This window comes from Megalops cyprinoides, chromosome 20, assembly GCF_013368585.1.
Source record: "Megalops cyprinoides isolate fMegCyp1 chromosome 20, fMegCyp1.pri, whole genome shotgun sequence".
Taxonomy (NCBI): Eukaryota; Metazoa; Chordata; class Actinopteri; order Elopiformes; family Megalopidae; genus Megalops; species Megalops cyprinoides.
Genome location: NC_050602.1, coordinates 16,868,505 through 16,887,539, shown reverse-complemented (window position 1 = coordinate 16,887,539; position 19,035 = coordinate 16,868,505). Strand labels below are relative to the sequence as shown.

Here is a 19,035-nt window from a genome sequence, read left to right as displayed (position 1 = left end):
TTCAGTTTTTTTGCTGTAGTATGAGTTATTATGTTGGGAGCTGAGGTGGTGATGTTGGCTCTGTCTGCCGGGTAAGAGACTGTACTGGAAGAGGCTGAGCGGTAGGGTGAATAATGCATGAGCTATTACTCTAGGAATGACAGATAGCAGCAGCGAGGAGCTGTGAGCCGGTGCTCCGGTCTGAAGGAAAGCATTTGACATTTATACCCTACAGCAGCACATCAGAATCTCTCAGATCCCTCATGAGTTCTCCTGACTGGATGAGAGGGGCACATTTTGTTTCTAACCAATCAAAAGGCACAATGCTTTTATGCTCAGTGAAACATATACTGCACACTACTGTGGCTTTAACAATATATAAAATCCTACTGTTTCAATTTCAAAGATTAAAAGATACTAAGAAGACCATGTGTCCTCCACTAACATACAGTGGGTAAAATAATTAGTTAAAATAATTATAAGCATTAACATAAGGCTACTGTAACATACTTAATATATAATGCCATACAACAATGAGACAGTCAAAGGCGTAGTGCCCAATTCAGTGTAACCATGGAGTGAGTATATCATATAGTGATGGGGTGAGTATATTAACAGAATGGAGTGAGTGAGTGTATTAATGAACTAGATTGAGTGAGTATATTAATACCTAAAAATAATAATGATAACACCCAAACAACAATGAATTTTAAATTGGAATGTGTTCTTTTCATAATTTATGTTACAAAGGGGACTTTGAAAATTAGTTCAATTGAGATTGTTGTGTAAGCCACAGTGAAAAATAAAATGGCATTAAGTTTGCATTGAACTTGCATGAACTATGCTACACATAGTGTGCCAATAGTTGCAATACAATAATACTGATATTGACAGAATCATATAAATAAAAGACAATTCATCCATTTTCACTACATAAGACATCTGGAAATGCATTAATATGTTTAATATGTCATCATTAAACACTGATGATTGAGATTGATGGCTTTTCTTAAATCCTCTCTGCTTTAGCTAATGCCTGCTGGCAAGCCTGCCACACTATAGGGCTGACAGTTCTATTGACGAGCATGATGTTACCATAGAACCATTTATTATGACAAGGTGGTCAGCTCAGTGCACTCCACATTGCAAGCTCTGTCTGTGTCATCACTCAAGTTATGAATGTTCCAATTTGCTGGCTTGTTATGAACATTCTTGAAGATGCACAATTTAAAACAGAACACCTGGTCTAAAACAGAACACCCATAGTCAGTACTGGAATGCAGACACCACCAGATCATAATGTTACCAGCTAAAGCCTTCTAGGTGGAGGATAGAGGAAAGGGGGGAAAGCCACAGCTGAATATCTGGACATAACAGAGTATCTACATTATTGGTTATTGCTGGTTCTATAGCAGTGGTGGGGATAACATACATCAACATTAGCAAAGGTATTTTACCTGAGACACCGGAACTGCTTCCACCTCTACATGTGTATTGACTTCCAGTGACTTTTTGGTGACTGGGTCAGATGTGTACTCTGTAGACCTAAACAGAGAGAAAGTGCATCAGTAACAAATTTCAGTTGCAGAAACACGATTACTTTTTAAAACAATAACCATTGTCTTCAGAGTACACAAGGATTTTTTTACTTGGTTTGAAAGTGGATTATTGAGTATCTTGTGCTGTGTGATACATATAGTACAATCCCACTGCCCATTTCCTTCAAATGACCTTTTCAAAGATGCTACAAAGAGTTTTAAAGAGCTAAAACGTGACTGGCTTCATCAGCATAGCTCCATCCATCTCCCACTGCATAATTCCAGCAAACATTAGCGCTGATGTCATTTGGTCCATAAGTCACCATTCAAGGTAATGAGCCGAGCTGCCGCTCTGTCTCAGGGGCCGAATTGTTGGGAGCATAAAGCAGTCGGGCCTTAACTTCCAATAACATTATTTAAGGCAGTGTTACTTTGGGTCACAGCTTACACAACCCTTTTATCCTGGTGACGTAAAAACGTGAAAAATGTGCTCGCAACAAGAAGTGACAGTGCCACAGATAGGCTATTGAAAGGCCAAAGTGCGTCTGACAAAATCACTCACTTTTTCATTTGTCATTTCAAACAAAATCCGTTTTAATGGGATTTAAAGGTGAATATTACTCAAAGGTGACACATCAAAATTGAATTAGACATCGTGCATCATTCGCACCTGTCTTGAAAAACCAGTGCATTAATTTTGTGCTTGATTGTTCCGGTGTCAAAAGTTACATTGCAGATTCGGGTACACATCAAGCAATTTTGCATGTAATGTGACGATCCTCATTCAGTTCCCTTAACTGAACTGCCTAAACCACTTGGGGCTGAAGTGATTTGCAGCAATCAGGCTAAAAATATGAAACTTAAATCCACTGCAAAATGTCCAATGGAAGTCATGGTCTTAACCCTCTTGGTACTAGCATCTCTCTCTGTGCTTTGACACTGTACAGAATTGGCACTTTGCAAAAGAGGACTGTCTTTTGGCTGCTGTCCCCTTTTCTTGTCGAGACATGAACCGGCAGAAGGAAAATGCCCACCAGAGGAATTCGCTAGAGGAATGCTTGGAGGAGCACTTTCTTTCCGGCTTCCACTTCCTGCTGCCGTTCCTCTCAGGGTGAAGGTTCACCTCTTCCCATTTCTCCAAGGAGGACGAGATATTAACTGGAAGCAATTGGGGAGAAAAAGGGAACACTTTGTTTATTGCCAAGAGCAGGGAGTGTCTGCGGGTACATGACAAGGCATCGACTTCAGATGACAAATGAGGCCTTGGGGGGACCAATCAGAGCAAGAGTTTGGATAAAAACAACCAGTGCCAGTAATTTGTTTCCTGTTCCTGTGTACAGAATTAGGATAAATGCAAAGGCTAAGGGGTAAAAAAAGAGAAGTACACTGCAAAGAATGTCCATTTCTAAGCCTTTAAATTATATTATCATCATATATAGTGTATATATACAGGGGATAGACTAAATAATGGAAATATTAAATAAAATTGTATTATGATGAAACTAAATAGCAGTTAAATAGAAGTCTGCATGTTTCATATTAATGCTGATACCAATACCAATACCAAAACATATCAATATATTTCTGCTATGAAGACATTTGAAAATCAACACCTCAATCTGTGACTTTTTAAAGGAACATGAGAGGGTATGAAATAAGTCAAATAGTTAGTGTCTGAATTACAACCACATCAGCCACAGAAATGGCAAAATTATTCAATGTACTAAGGGGATCAGTGTCAAAAATCATGATGGCACATGCAAAACAAGGAAAACTGCAGCAGGAAGGAGGAACAGTAGTCATAAGTTATAGCTCACCAACAAGGATAGATGACAGAATATTTATTTATAACAGGATATTTGCTAAATTTCATTAGCTTCACAAAGCTGATATTTATGCTATTCAGAAACAAGTTGTAAACAAAAACCCCAGTGTAATGAGTACAAAACCTCAACTTCTAAGCAGGGGAAGAAAGTAATATGATCTTTTACGCTTTTTTCCTGTATCTGAATGGGTGTCTGTTTGGAGACTTCCCAAATGAACCTACAATTCCTTCATGCAACCAACATTGTCTGTTCCCAATCGTTAAACATGGTGGTGGATTAGTTGTGGTAGGGGCAGCCATCTTGGGAGTCATTAGGGATGATTATTACTCTGCCTAGTAGAATTGCAAACAAGAAATACAGAAAGACATTTTAAACAACCAGATGCACCCTATGGTGCAAACATTGTTTCATTAAGATGTTCCCATATTCCAAGATGATAACACCCCAATACAGACAACTAGACAGATTCAAGAGTGAGCAACAGCAAGTCAAACATACCTCCTATGGCCTCCCTAAGTATCAGATCTAAACATCATGCAACCTTGAAATGAAAAACAATTTATTTATTAATAAATATTTATATATTGTTTGATGTTTCCATCAAATTGTCTACCCCCTGTACAAATATATAATACTGTATAATCATATATGCTAAAAATTTTCACAACCCAAGTGTAGAGTTAGCTAACTTGCCTATCCTGTGCATGAAAGGCATTAAATGCCAAGCAGTCCTTTGATAAAATCAGGTTAAATGAGCATGTGAATGAATACCCAGCCATGGATGAATAATACATCTGCAAGCACCACAGAGCTATGGCTATTTGGGGAAGCCTAATCCTCCTAACCATGAATGCCATGTACAGTCCCAGATTCAACTGAAGGGCAATTTGCTTATGTCCTTAATTTCTCCTTAGGAAACAGAACCAGTGGTTCCATCAAAGACAGAGGCTATGTTGTCACAGGTTAGAGCTCGACAACCATACTAAGTAACCACACTGGATGCTGCTGTATGGCTGTCCACATGCATGGGCTTCCGTGGACTAAACACAATCGATTTTGGATTGATACCAAAAATATCAATACTGTGATTTTATTTTTTGTATCAACATCTCCCCCTAAAATATCCATTTCAATCTTTACTAGAATTGTTTTTCCCCTCTTGTTCTCTTATTATATTCTCATATAGCTTATCTGCTATATGTCTAATCCTGTGCCTTCACAGTTTTAAGTTGAACACAACTGACTAACATTTCTACAGCTTGTAACTTAAGTACACTGGCTGTGTTCTGTAGCATTTATTTGCTTGGCAGATGTTCTTATCTAGAGTGACTTACATTCTGTATCTAACCTTTTTAGAGATCATCAGTTTATACATCTTCCTACCTACTGATGCAATTCAGGATAACTTCCCTGTCTAACGCATAAGGGCACAACAGCAGTGCTTCAGCTTAGAATGAATCCTGCAAATCTGCAACTTTTAGGGGGACAGAAGGAGTTATTTAACCTTGACTCCACAATAATACAGGTGAAACCATTGTAGTTATTTCTACACATGTAGCTCCTAGGTACCTGAGTCCAGTGACACTCTCTCTGGGTTCCGACAGCTGGTCTGCTCAATGTCCACCTGGATCAGCTCTGTCTCATCCGGCTTCCTCCTGTTGGGGGTGCCCCTCAGGCTATCACTGCGTGACAACAGCGGGCTCTTCTTCTCCTTGCTTTTCCTCCTCTCGATGGGCTCGCTGAGGTCCACCAGGTCTAGGGCTGTGGACAGAACTGCACAGAAACAAAATCAGTTTGCATTTCCAACGTGTCCCTGCTGTCTGCCCTGATGCCCTGACACTCTGGCCCCCAAGTGACTCAGCCGGTTAGAGCACTGAATGCAGGCTGAGCCCAATGGCTTGGTTCCAAAACCAGCCGTGTCATCTGCTGACAGTGACTGGGAGACCACAGCAGTGGAGCAAATTGCCTTTATCGTGGCAGGGATTAGGGGTGGGTAGGTCAGCCAGGGTCACCTTGTCACTCAGGGTGGCATGCATGTGTGCTGCAGGATTGCATTCGCTGCACCCTGAACATCTGTGCAGAGGCTGCCATAGGATATGAGTCTAATGTATAGTTTGAAATTCCAAATCAGAAGAAAAAAAAGGGCGAAAGCATAAAGGAAAAAAAGAAATCTACTGCTCCTTTGAAATGATCACATTTTCTGTACCCCTCTGAACTGCTGGTGTTTAGGTTAAGGGTAAAAGATACCTACCTCACTGATCACCATTCCTCAGGTTATCAGTCTACTATTATGCTTTGATAGTCTTAATATAAAAAGACATGCTGGGCATATTGTAAATTGTTATAGCAGAGAGTCAATTAAGCAATTTACAACAGGACTACTACACTGGCAAGGACAGCATCTTTCTTTTTCTGTTTTTAGTCATCTCCCCACTTCATTGCCATTGATGGTTTTTTTTCCTCTACTTGATCCTAAATTATCATACTACATATAGCCTCTGAAGCTGTAAAATGATGCTAGGTTATCATATTTCAATATCCTAAATGGTCTCAAAATGAGAACCTTGCATTTAAACTGCACTGATGTTAAGGAAATCAATTTGAGAGCATCACCAGTGCCTGTGCTGATGCAAATGCTGCTTCCTTTCAGCTAATTGATTTCTTTAAATTGCAATGATGCACGGAATGGAAAGTGAGCCATAATTTAATACAAGGGCCCACACTGCAAATCAGCCTGAAAAAAGAGAATCATTTTGACATCAGAAGTTGACAGAAAAAAGCGCTAGCAGTGTTTTCCCATATAATCTCATTAGAGCACTACAAAAGTGTGTAGACACTTATTATACAAAAACATTTATTTAAAGATGACAAAAATTTTGAATATGAAAAAATGCAATCATGTTTCCTTTGAAATGATTTAAACTAACCCGCTCTCCAAACATACCCATCGAAGAGCCCGCTTAATGAAGATGTGTTTCCAGAAATCAAATCAGAACATTTTTCTTTCGTGAATGTTCGACACTGACACCATACAGTAATGAATAGACCACCATTTCTTCGCACAAAGAGGAAAGCACTTGTAATGCAATCTTGAGGTAATTATATTTTTGGCATTTTTTGATATCTCCGCGCTCTTCAGACGATAAACTTAATTAAAAATCCAAGCAAGCACATGGGAGATAGAACTGGTTTATCCGGAGTGCCATCAGTGTCAGAGTGTCCCTGAAGCCATATGGAAAGCTTGCAGCCTGTTTGTTAGACAATTGAAGGATTATAATTAAATCATTCAGATACGCTCACTGTTCCTTCTTTCAGACACATTTTATTAGTAAAAGTCTTTGTTGCAATATTGTAATGTTGACATTTCAACACATAAAACCTTTATTGGTAGCTGGGTGCAATCTTATAACAATAACTGTGAACTGGGTACTGTGTATAGTGGCCATTTTCTTTCGGAAGAAATATTTGACAAGTGATCCTGCTACTAAGCGCTGATTGAATCAAGTTTTAATTAAGAATTGAAATGTCATACATGTACAAAAAGCATTTATTAATTATTATTCTGGCATTTAAAAATACAAGTCCACTATAGTTTCAGTATTTCAAAACAGACTAAAGATCATTTTCCAAAGGAGGCATTGTTTTGGGTCAGACATTTAAATGACTGTCTTTTTGGATCAGATCAATCCTGTTGAGATTCACCAGCAGAGCATCAAGCACACTCTGTTTGAGCCCCAAGGTTTTAAAGTAAAAACAATGAGTATCCACTAGCATAAGGACAACCCATGCTCTGGTCCCAAGAGAGGATGTATTTACTGTCTTAGAAAAAAACGCTTTTTTCTTTTTCAGATGGTGGCCATCAGATTACTAGACTACTTGGAATAGTTGGCTGTAGTTTACACACCACTTTTGTTACAAACCTACCTCTGACAGACCCAAGGGAAGTTGTTTAGAACAATTTCTAAACAGGTCTCACTTCAGCTACGCTGGCCACGTCACGCCAAGGTGCCGACCGGTTCTCTGATCGTAGCTCATGGTAGATATTATGTGCAATGACACCAGCATGCAGAAAAGCGTGAAAGCCAGAGGGCTGGATACATAAATAGAAAATGAAGGCTTGGGAGAGTTACCTGCTGTGTTGGAGGTCACTGGGCGAGCAGCTGCATCGCACTTGGTCTCTGAGAGGAAGTCATCGATGGAGGGGCTCAGTAGGGGGCGACTTTCTTGTTGCTCGCTCACCAGCTGGGAATGGAAGTAAGCAAGACCATATTAACAGTAATATTAGAAAGGAATATTTCTCTTTCACTCTTTTGCAGGGTTGGACAGAAGTATGTTTTTATTAATATCTATCTATCTATCTATCTGTCTATCTATCTATCTATCTATCTAACCATATCCAAATGCATAGATAGATAGATAGATAGACAGACAGACACTATATTGAACAATATTTCTTGTTCTTGACAGTCTTCTGTTGGTGAGAAGTAAGAGAGAGAGAGAAGGAGCTCAGCAATGAGGGCCCAGTTTTGGTAAGCACAATATTCATAAATTGCTCTCTGGCTCTCTCACAAAGTGTTTATTCAGCCATATAGAGAGTTGCCAAAGAAGGCTGTTGTGTGTCTATGTATAATTGGGCCCCAGATAAAAAAAAAAAAAAAAAAAAAAAATCACACCCCATCACTCTTTCCCACATAAAATTTTCTCCAGAGACAAGTAAAAACAATACTTCTCAGCAACCTCTTGTGAGCAGCTTTATTCTGCCAATGTTTTTATCCATGAACAGAATCCAGCCTGCTCTGTGTTGCTGTTTATATGACCATTTTTAATGAAACAAAATATGTCACTCATCACAACACTGCACCACCATTGTTGTGTCATCTAAGGTGACACTGTCACAGAAAACATGACCATACTCCTGTCTGTTCTCCAGAGCTTTGCTCATGGGCAGATTTAATGAAGAGAGGAATACAATTAATTAGCAGGCATGACGTTACACACAGGCGTGAGATGAGCTACCTTGCACTTCACTAATGAAATGTACAGCACAGCTCAGGGATGCTTTGACACGCCAATGCATGCTGAAGCTAGTCTTAGGAGCAACAGATGTTCTAGCCATGCTCTTTGAATCCAGTGGCCTGTTTGGCTATCCAACATTTACACTTCACTAGAAAACATCTAAAACCAAATCAAAACCACTTTCCTGAATGTTAACCCATTCTACTCCTTGACCTGCTGGTGTAATAGACATGAAATCGAAGGCTGAATAAATGGCCATTTTCAAGCCTGGAACAAAAGTGGTTTTAATCACTGAATGAGAAATCTCACCCCAGTGGCAGCTTTTCAGATTTGTCATGGCTCTTGACTGAAATGTCAAAGAGTTGTAAGGGACTGGAAGGCACTGTAGGTTATTTGCTATGTATGTTTTCAACTGATTAAAAATGAATAAATCTCTTTCTGTAACAAAATAGACCATATTCATCTTATAAGGAGGACCTTAAGAGATTCAGAAAGAACAAGAAATCCTACTGGATAGTGGCCCTCTAAGACAATAGTACACCCTGATAAAATGTCTGATTACCCACTTTTCCTCATGTTTTTTGTTTTTTTTATAATACACATGATGCTGATGATAAGCTGCTACAACATATAATATGAATCTAAAAAACTTGCAAAATTCTGCTAAACATGCTTTGTATGACTTTTTTGCATGTTTTACCATGTTATGCGACCACATTCTGCAGACTGTTGTTTTAAGACCAGAATGACATTTGCAGGTCATTGTGAGAAGTTCAAGGACATCCCAATAATTGCCTTTGCAAGCATGTGACCAGTCCATGATCCCCCCACCAATTTCCAACCTGTCAGTACTGTTCTGTCACCCAGGCTGCATAATCATGAACTTTGGGAGGTGCGATAAAGCGGTCACCCTAAAGGGACTACCAAAGGCTGAAAGGAACTGAGAGCAGATGACAAGCTGAGCAGCAATATAAGCAAAAGGAGTGAAGAAGGTGACTGAGACTTGCAACACACGCCCACACATTTCCTATGCAGGGGATATCCCATTGAGCTATGGAAGGAGCAGGACTGGCTGTTTAATATCATGACAGAGGTAGTCTGAAGTTGCCCAGGAACTTCAAGCTGCCTAATATGCAAACAATATGTGCTAATGGTCAACTAGCAGTCCGTTAACAGTTAATACAAAATATGGAGCAGTCGACTTTTGGTGTTGGGCGTTTCACAAAGGAAAAATATCCCCCTGTTGTAGTACATACCACCATTTCTGTGGTATGTAATTGACTGTCAAATAAACTGTCATGAGATTTGAATGAGATTTGCGGCAGAGTTTCCAGGGGTGCGCTGTGTCATGGAAGCAGGGACAGCTTGTACACAGATAACTATAAAAATATACTTAATCCTCTTCCCTAATCGCCTCTGTCTGACTTGACGAGGACATGCTGCCATGGTCATTCACGTTGACAGTCAAATCTGACAAGTCGGTGTGAGGGGTTCCACAATCCAAGAATGGAAGAAGTAAAAATGTGACCTCAGCGTTATATACTGTCTAAGGACCTACAGAGGCATTGTCTGCTGTACAGCACATTAAGTGTTTTTATGGTTTTACTAATATATCTTTAGCATTAGCAGCTAGCAGCAGATCCGAGTGTTACTCTGTGTTTGGCAAATGTATGGATTAGGAACAAGGAACAAGGAACATGTAAGCAGGTTTGTAGGTTGAACTTCAAAGGTGGAACCATTCTGTTGTACCTGTGAGAAAGGTACTTCACCTGATTGTGGTCATAATGCCATCTGCTATGAGTAACTCAGAGTACCAGTAATGTCAGTCAGCCTATATGCTAACTTCTCAGAGGACCATTTATTCATTTTCAGTACTTTACATTCAAAACATTAATGAACTCTATTGCAATTAGTTTTCCTGTTCCCCATTAGGGTAATGATTTTTGCTAGTAAGGAAGATCTTTAAGCTTGCAATTATGTGGGCGACCAGACATTCAGGTTATAGTGTCTCTAAGTATTTGAACCTGTGTCTTAAATTGAATGGTGATGCAGCTCAGTTGCCTTCATCCTTTCCTCCTGTCACCAGTTAAATGTCAGCAGAACTCTGCTAGGCTGCTCGATGATTGATGCTCCTGAATGACGCTGACAGAGCCAAGCTGTCTGTTCATTAATGGCTATGCTAGCTATAATACTAGCTAAACTAAACTCTTTGAACAGAGATTCATTGCTTGCTTTGTTTTCATTTAAATTTATTCACCTCTATTTAAAAATGTAACTTTTTATCACTATAATTGGCAGTAAAAAAAATATGGCCTTTATGTAATGAGGTGAGGATTTTCAACTGTCTTTCCATTCCCTGTCAGCTAATTGGACAATTTTTTTCAATTCGTTCAATTAAAAGATATCTGCTCTTTTGGTACTGCTGTAAAAGGTTCACTGACATTAATGGAAGTTATGAGGGGGAAGGCCACCGGCATTTTAATTAGAAAAGAGCCCTCAAAGTTAGACCACAGGGGGGCTCTTGTTCCTGAGAACAGAGAGAGAGAGAGAGAGAGAGAGAGAGCGAGAGAGAGACCAGTCCTCTCACCAGACTTGTTTTATTTATTCGCTGCAGGAACAGTTTGCTTTTTTCAAGGTTGGGGGATTCAAGCTCTCTTGGGGGCAGCTCTGCGCAGACGGAAGAAGGAGATTAGCGATGGGGCAGCGCGGAGATAGGTGGTTCGGTCAGCATTCTGCCCTGGGTAAACAGAGAGGCAGCTCTACCTAACGTACCTGCAATATCAAACGTTTCACTGCAGACGCTCAAGAACAAGCTCAAATACAGCTGACAGACATTTAGCATTTCATGCTTCTAACCTTTGTATTGACTGACATATTTAACTTGTACTCTGTGTCTCAAACATTGTGTGTTTAAACATTGAAAGAAACTGAACCTGATTTTCTATTCAACACTGAGATGATGCCTCTCTGTTCTTTAGTGGAAAAGGTTCAGAAATCAGTATTTTGCAGATATTTTCCCTGCACACTTCTCAGCATAATGTTTCAGAAACAGTAGTCAGCCTTATCCCAAATATTCAGAATAGGATTAAAAAGCATAACTGTAGTTTGATTGCTGCACCGGTGTCCAAACTGGGTTTTCCCATAAGCAGCGCATGTAGTGCGTGGATCAGGACAAGAAAATAGTGCTGGTTGAGCTTAAAACCTTGGCCTTGGTCCTGAAAGAAGTATTATGGCTTTGCACAATTTCTTTTTGTGCATTTGTCAAGAGAAAGATAAGAATGAAGATGATGCTGCAGTAGGACATTCCTCCCTCTAAATAAACCTTGCCAGTTTGTGCTCACTCAAGATGTTGATTCGGGATTATAAGACATAGCTTTGAATGAAAAATGTCTGCCACAACATTTAACCTTTTTTCAAGAGGTTTCCCCAGAGAATGATCCTGAGATGTCCACAAACCAAATTAAATATGATAAAAGATTTGGAGGGGGATAATCTCCACTGATCCAATCTGTTTTAGCATCAGATAAAACTGAAATACCCTCAACTCCTAAGCCTTTGGAAATGAATCAGATTCCTTTAATGGCGTCATTCCTTAGATTCTGGTTTAAAACATTGATATGTCTCTGTAGTTGTTTCTGTATAAAGTCAATCAATACTGTATGTCAGAGTGCTGTCACTCAGCAACAACTTTCTAGACAGTGACAGAAATCAAACACAGCAGTGTATCAAATGGTTGACTCTATTCTCTGTTTAACCCTAATGTACTTAGTTCTTTTAATAACACGTTGAAATTGTATGTATATTATTTAGTTTGTAAATTTTTCCTTAACATCAGCAATCATGTTTATAATGTACAAAAACCAACGAAAAGTAGCACTTACAAAAACTCGTTGCTCAAAGTTAAGGACAGAGTGCACTGCAGTTACATTGCAGCTTCAGACGATCTAACATTGATTTGCTTTGCTTTGGAGCGCTGGCCTGGAGAACATACTCTGCTTGTAAAGATTCAATGAGTCAACTGACTGTTTCAGGGAGGCATTTGTACATAAACCTAAAGTCTGTGCTCCAAGGCCTCTGCCAATATGGTCTCTTTGAGAAGGGCTAGTTATTAAATGATTTAGTTGCATAGTGCAGAGGGAACATGTAAAGCCATCCAGCCCATTTGGTCATTGATCAGAGGATTTATCAGTGTTCAGTGATTAAAGCATCCTGCCGGTATGCAACATGCTCCCAGCTCATGTGACATGCAAGTGCTCGATACAGCTCTCAGATTGGGAAAGGATTTTAGCCTTCTCTCTGTAGACTTTTTTGGGAACAGTAACATAAAGTGCTGACCAGCTGTTTGTTGTAAACATGCTCCAACAATGTGTTCATGGGGTTTTCTTATTTCACACCATTAATCCCTGAATTTGTTCAACATTTGTCCTTGACTTTTACTAACAAAAATGCCTTTTTTTACTATAAACTGTTCATAAAGTGAAACCTTAATGCCTACATTTAATTTTGAGCCAAAAAAGGATACATGTTGATTAAATCTAGACGTTTTGGTTAGTTAAACATATGCGTGTCATAGTCAGACTAAAATTCAATGGAGGACTAACTGCACTTTTATGAGACTGGATTCAATAAGAAAAAGCCTGCAAGGACCCATCCTTAGATTATGTTACATTTTATTTTGTTAATTCGCTGAGACATATTCATCTTACATGTTACCCATTCATACAGCTAGATATTTACTGAAGCAATTTTGACCAGGAATACTAATGAATATGAATAGGAATTCTGATAATATAATGTACTCATCTCCTTGGGGTTCCTGACACTGATTGGTCTTGATCTATGGCAAAATTACACATTTGGGTAATCATCTTGTCTAAACGTGTGACATGCAATGTCTGAAAAAGGGTTTGGAAAATAAGATCACAGTTGCTTTGTTGTAGATTGTAGATGCTGTTAAGGGAACCCTGAAGTGGCTGGCTCATAAGAAAAATATATATTGTGTGTATATGTGTGTCTCCAGGGAGACTGATGCATTATAGATTTAAAGGCCATTACATGTTGTTAAAGTCAACCTTTGTGAGCCATGCTGGCATAATAATAGACAACTAGCGTCATGCAACAGAGTTTACCTGGCAGCACATTTAACATACATGCAGATGTATGTGCATACATAGACCTCAGTGTTTCAGTTCAATGGTGAAAAGAGAAAAAGGGCCCTTTTAAGATTTTACAAGCTGGAAAGACTCATACAAAGTGTGTAATTGCTGTAAGCCATAGAGCAGAAACACATGTATACATAAAAAAACATAAAAGCCATGTAATTCAAACGTACATAGACACGTATTTAGCATGTAACTGAATCATAAAATTCAAAGCACAAGTTACATAAAGGAGCACAGCCCTACAGTAACCTGAGGATTACAAAATGGTAAAAATTTGGATAGTCTGACTGACCTAGGATGCCTGATTCACATTTGGTGAAAATGATGATTAAAAAACATGCTGGTAAGAATCATTGGATGTGGTACAAATTCAGCCATGATGAAAGTACTGTAACTTTATATATATACCACTCACAGATGCAGTTATTGTTAAATATTTTTAAAATAATTTTGCATAGTGTTTGATTTTAACATAGTGTTATTTATAACAAACTATTAATGATCTTTATTTGAATAGCATCTTTCTAGTAGAAAGTGTTACAAAATAACACAAAATCAAATTTAAAAAAAAATAAAAAGCCAACATGTGCGATATAGCATGCAAACTGTGCTATTATAAAAATACCAAAAAATACAGTTATTGCTGTTTTCTCTGAAATCATGTGTCACAGAGTATGTTTTCACAGAGACTTACTCATAATTACAGTCATTTTTAAAAGATATATGTCACACATATTCATCAGGAACAACTTCCAGACAAATGAAAGATAATAAAGCATCTTTTTGGGTGATTGGATTATATTGCTTTGGCAATGTACTTTTTTAACTTGGTGTATAAGGAAGGGATTACACCTGACTGTAAGGATGACATTATTGATATACCGTTTTCGATACGATCAATTTGCATGTTAACCCTGGTGTGTTAAAGTGAATATTGTGTTGGGTTACATGGTACAACTAATAGACTGGACTATCTATGAACAAAAGTTACAGGAAATAGTCGGGTATTGAACCATCCAGTAAATGTTAAAGCATACTTCATAAGAGCCACTAAATCAATGTCAAACGTCAAATATGACAGCAGAGGTTTAAAAAAAACTTTTTTAAAGATTGAAACAAGGATTCCTGGTCTTGAATTGGTTGATTGAGTTAAAACCATGGGAAATGCCTAATTAAATACTATCCAATAAAAGAAACCAAACACATTTGCAGCTTTTCAAAATTTCTAGTGAATCCATTGACAATGTCAATGCAATCACAAACACAGCCTGATTTAAAGCCAACATGTACACAAACAAGCCATTTGGTGAGAAGCAATCGCAATGCAGTGTATGGCAAAGAGCACATTGGCAAGCAGGAAACACACTTGAGTCTACTATACGCACACTACAGTCGTGCAACTTATTGCTGAAGCAGACAACACAGAAATACACAAAATCATATTTGCATCTACATAGCGCAAGGGGGCATAGGAATAAATTACTCATCATTTAATCCCATGCAAGCAGAAGTTGCATTTTAGGAATGCATACATCAAAAGGCAAGTTCAGCTGCTTATGAGGTGTAAAAGACTTTCTTCCATTCTGTCTGACCTTCTAAGGTAATGTCACAAACACCTCTCCCTATGTCATTATCCAATCACAGTGAAAAAGGAAAACCCAACTGTGAGGCAAGAAATTTCAAAAGTTTAAAAGTTGTTGTAGAATGACATGATGATGAAAAATTCAACTTTGTTAGCCATTATAGCTTAAATCAGGTGGGGGAGTCTCAAACAGCAATTGATGATTATTATTTTACTTTTTAGCAGAGATAAGGTGACTGCAATCAAATATATTTAATTATGGCACAAAGATACCAGATGGCTGAAACCACACGCTTGTGTGATTCAGAGGTCAGCCATGTTTAAAGCTACTAACTTCTTCAAAGGAAAAATATGACTTTCGTACTAAACAATGCAAAAAAAAAAATAAATAAAAAAAAACTAACCAAAGTTGCTCAAACGAAAATTGTATGTTTCAAGGCTAGACTGAATCTTTATTTTATACCCCATAAAGCAGCTCACAAAACAAAAGAAAAAGGAAAAGAAAATACAAGGAAAGAAAAACAGCCTATAATATTTTATAGCTTTTCATTAGATGTTGTATTTATGGTGAAAGAAAAGGTTAGATATGAGATGTTTAAAGCCTTTTTAAAAATTGACTTTATTGACACCAACGAGGAAGTACTTCCTGTTGGGTAATTGCAATGGTTCCGCCCACCTTGGTTGTCACGGTGAGGAGTGGGTTTCCTTCTGAAGACGCTTTACTTGGCATCTCCTTCAGCATCATGGCAACAGCCTTATCTGCGGCCCTAGAGTCTTTCCCCTACAACAGGGAGATCAACAATGACTGATGTCAGGACAATACGTTCATTTATTCACTGTTTTTCCCCCAAGGCCAGCCTTAAAAACCTTAAACGTTACTATACTCATTGCTAAGATACCAGTGGTATACAGAGAGGATGTCTTTGGATCCGATTTCTTTGCTTTCATCTGACGTGGGCATCACAGTTGTTCAACTTCACAGCATGTGTTGACAATGTGAGACATCGAGACTGCAGGAATCCAGATATTTCACACCACATTCTACTCTAAAGTGTCTACCGCAAGACACAAAAAGTAAGCGGCAAAATATATTTACACAAGAGGCAGCTTGTCGCTGACTCTCACTGAACCGTTTTCAGTAAATAATTGAAAGCTGAACCATCAAAACAGAATAATCAAACTTAACGTGTGTTATAACTGATTGATGGTCTTGAGCATTCCAATTACACAAATTTAAGACACAAACCATTCTGCTATAACAAAGAATGCATCCTACTCAAAGGAAGCTGTCATCAATAGTTTATTCAGCCTTTGGGGAGTTCTTTAAAATAGCAGAAGGGGCTAAACTGACTACAAAATACACAGCACCTGCATTCACAATAAATCCAGATGCAAGCTGTAAGTCATTTAGTCTACATTAAATCTCTGGGGGCTGTCATCTCCTCCAACAGCTTCTCCGACCACTTCTATGTGGAGGATACTAAACTCTTTCTGTCATTTCCTCCCACTGACAATAATGTATGTAACTGGATGATCAGCACACATCTCAAACTAAATCCTTTCAAAACCAAACGTCTCTACATCCCAGAAAGGTCTCCATGACTTACCCCTCTACCTCAACAACACGACTGTGTCATCATCCCAGAGTGCCATGAGCCTGGGATGGTGGTAGAGCCTAATCTGTCTTTCTCCCCCAGTACAGCAGCAGTGACACAAAGCTGCAGACTCCTGCTCTACAGCATCCATACAATTTGTCCATTTCATACAACTAACTGCAAACCTTTTGGTTTAAGCCTTGGTACTTTCCAGACTGAACTATTGCAACTCTATTTTGGGCTGGTCTCCCAACAAGTGCCATCAGACCTGTCCAGCAGATCCAGAACGCAGCTAAAAATTGCTTCAGCTCATCTGATCCGATGTCACACCTCTCCTCATCTCTCTACACTGGCGGCCTGTCATAACTGGGGTAATATTCACAGCTCTGGTTCCAGCCTACCAAGCTGCGACAAAAAAACTGCACCCCCATACTTACAACGTCTCATCATACCCTGCTCTCCTGCCTGACCGCTTCACTCCGCTACCTCTGGACGCCTGGCAGTGCCCTCCCGGAAGCGCCACTCATCATGATCACCTTTCATTCTTTCACACTTCCATATCCTGCCCCCGAGCGGTGGAACGAGCTCCCACCTACTGCAGGATTGCTGTCCATTACGTGTTGCAGGCTAAAAACCCACCTATTCAGAACACACCTGGGCTCTCCATTCTGCGACACCTCGCCCTCCTAACTTGATATGACGTAGTAGCTGTGAAATTGACCTAAAAGACAAAAACCTGGTGACACCTCAAGCTTTTGCCTAGTGGTATTTAAGGCTGTATGGCCTAATCTTAATGTTGTATGTCCTCTGACAGAACTTAATCCTGTTGTGGCAATGCTTGTCACAAAGGCACTACATTTCAAGGATGGCATTAATGTTTCAGTACCTCTACAGCTAACTGCCAAACCTGTTGAAAGTACTTTTATAAATTCCTCTGTATAAGAGCATCTAACAAATGACTATATGCAAATGTTAAGGTGAACCAGTGACAAAAACAGTAATTAGTGAGTCGGCAACAGCAAATGCATTAATTGCCGAGGAAGTGTCTGGTCGCTAGTGGGTCAGACTTTAGATGTAGGGTATAATCAAGCATACTCTTAATAGCTCAGCATACAGGACTGCAGATCCCTTTTAAGTGCTGTGAAGGTAAAGGATTTACAGTGGAAGTCACTGCTTAAGGGTTATTATCTTAAGTCTCATTTGGCATTATGGCCGATTTAGGATGCTGAGTTGCAGAGAAAGAGCCACAGAAAGAGGGATTAGGGATTATCAGTGAGAACCTGATTAGGACAGCTGGGTTTAAATCCATCAATAAGGGCCTCCACAGATTTCACACATTTTAAGATGAAGCCATCATTTCAAATGACAGATTGGAGAACAGGGCATCTACAGAACACAGGAGGAGTGGCTGCCTCAGAGGATGACAGCAAATAAAAAGAGATATGTCTTCCTTCTCAATGACTACAACTTGGATTAAATTAATTTTTTACTGTTTCTCTTGCAATTTTTCAAGGGATTTAATTTACAAAAATTATATTTTAGCTTGCAGAAAAAAAGATTTTGCATGAAACAACAGCAGCAAAAATCCATGTAGACTAACACTTTAGCCACTGCTAATAAATTCTGTAAAACTGGCCTTGCCAGACAATGTGTTTCAGTAATTAAATGTTGTTGCTTATCACTGATGTCTACATGTGTCAGTTCATCAACACTGTAAATAAATATAATAAACGTCTTTTGAACAAATATGGTGAGCCTTGCTCTTTCTGGGTTACGATGGGACTGAAATGCAGATAGACAATTACAGCACTCCAAATGTTGAATCACCTTCCTCTGATTATGAAAATGCATGTAGCATAATTAGGAAATTACTGAAAAATTTCTTTTCCTTCTTCAAAGATGTTAAGTTTGTAATAAACAACAGTGATTGAACTGTGATAAACCTTGGGATACCCAAAGATACTGTTTTAATCATCTATGAGTACTGTGTTTGGAACAACCTGATTTGAGGATCTTGACAAATGTGCTGTAACATTTTATATGGAGTATGGATCAAATGCCAGATCATTACCTTTTCAGTTTTAGAATACATACTGCTTATTCTGGTCTCCAAAATGCTGCTCAATCTATTCAAATTGGCCATTTCAAAATACTCCATGGGCGCCATTTTGGTTTTTAATCAATCTTCGCACCTGACTAGCGTTAAGTACCCTGTTTACTAACTCCACAACATATCACTTCCGTTACTATTTAGGCTCTGTGTCTCTGCTCCCTGCCAATGTGCACGCAGAGACACTGTGTGCACAGCTGTTTGTGAGGAGGGGAACGAAGAGTTGG

The 19,035-nt window shown here is 39.0% G+C and overlaps 1 protein-coding gene across 1 annotated transcript in view; it reads right to left on the bottom strand.

Moving 5' to 3' along the window:
* LOC118796122 (PEX5-related protein-like) overlaps positions 1–19,035 on the bottom strand; it is a 67,842-nt gene that overhangs the window by 17,853 nt on the left and 30,954 nt on the right. The window contains exons 2-6 of the mRNA XM_036554952.1: positions 15,780–15,884; positions 7,474–7,585; positions 4,913–5,116; positions 2,552–2,675; positions 1,437–1,524 (exon numbers count right to left, since the gene is read on the bottom strand). Of these exons, the coding sequence (XP_036410845.1) occupies positions 1,437–1,524; positions 2,552–2,675; positions 4,913–5,116; positions 7,474–7,585; positions 15,780–15,884 (633 nt within the window). The remainder of the gene's footprint in view (positions 1–1,436; positions 1,525–2,551; positions 2,676–4,912; positions 5,117–7,473; positions 7,586–15,779; positions 15,885–19,035) is intronic.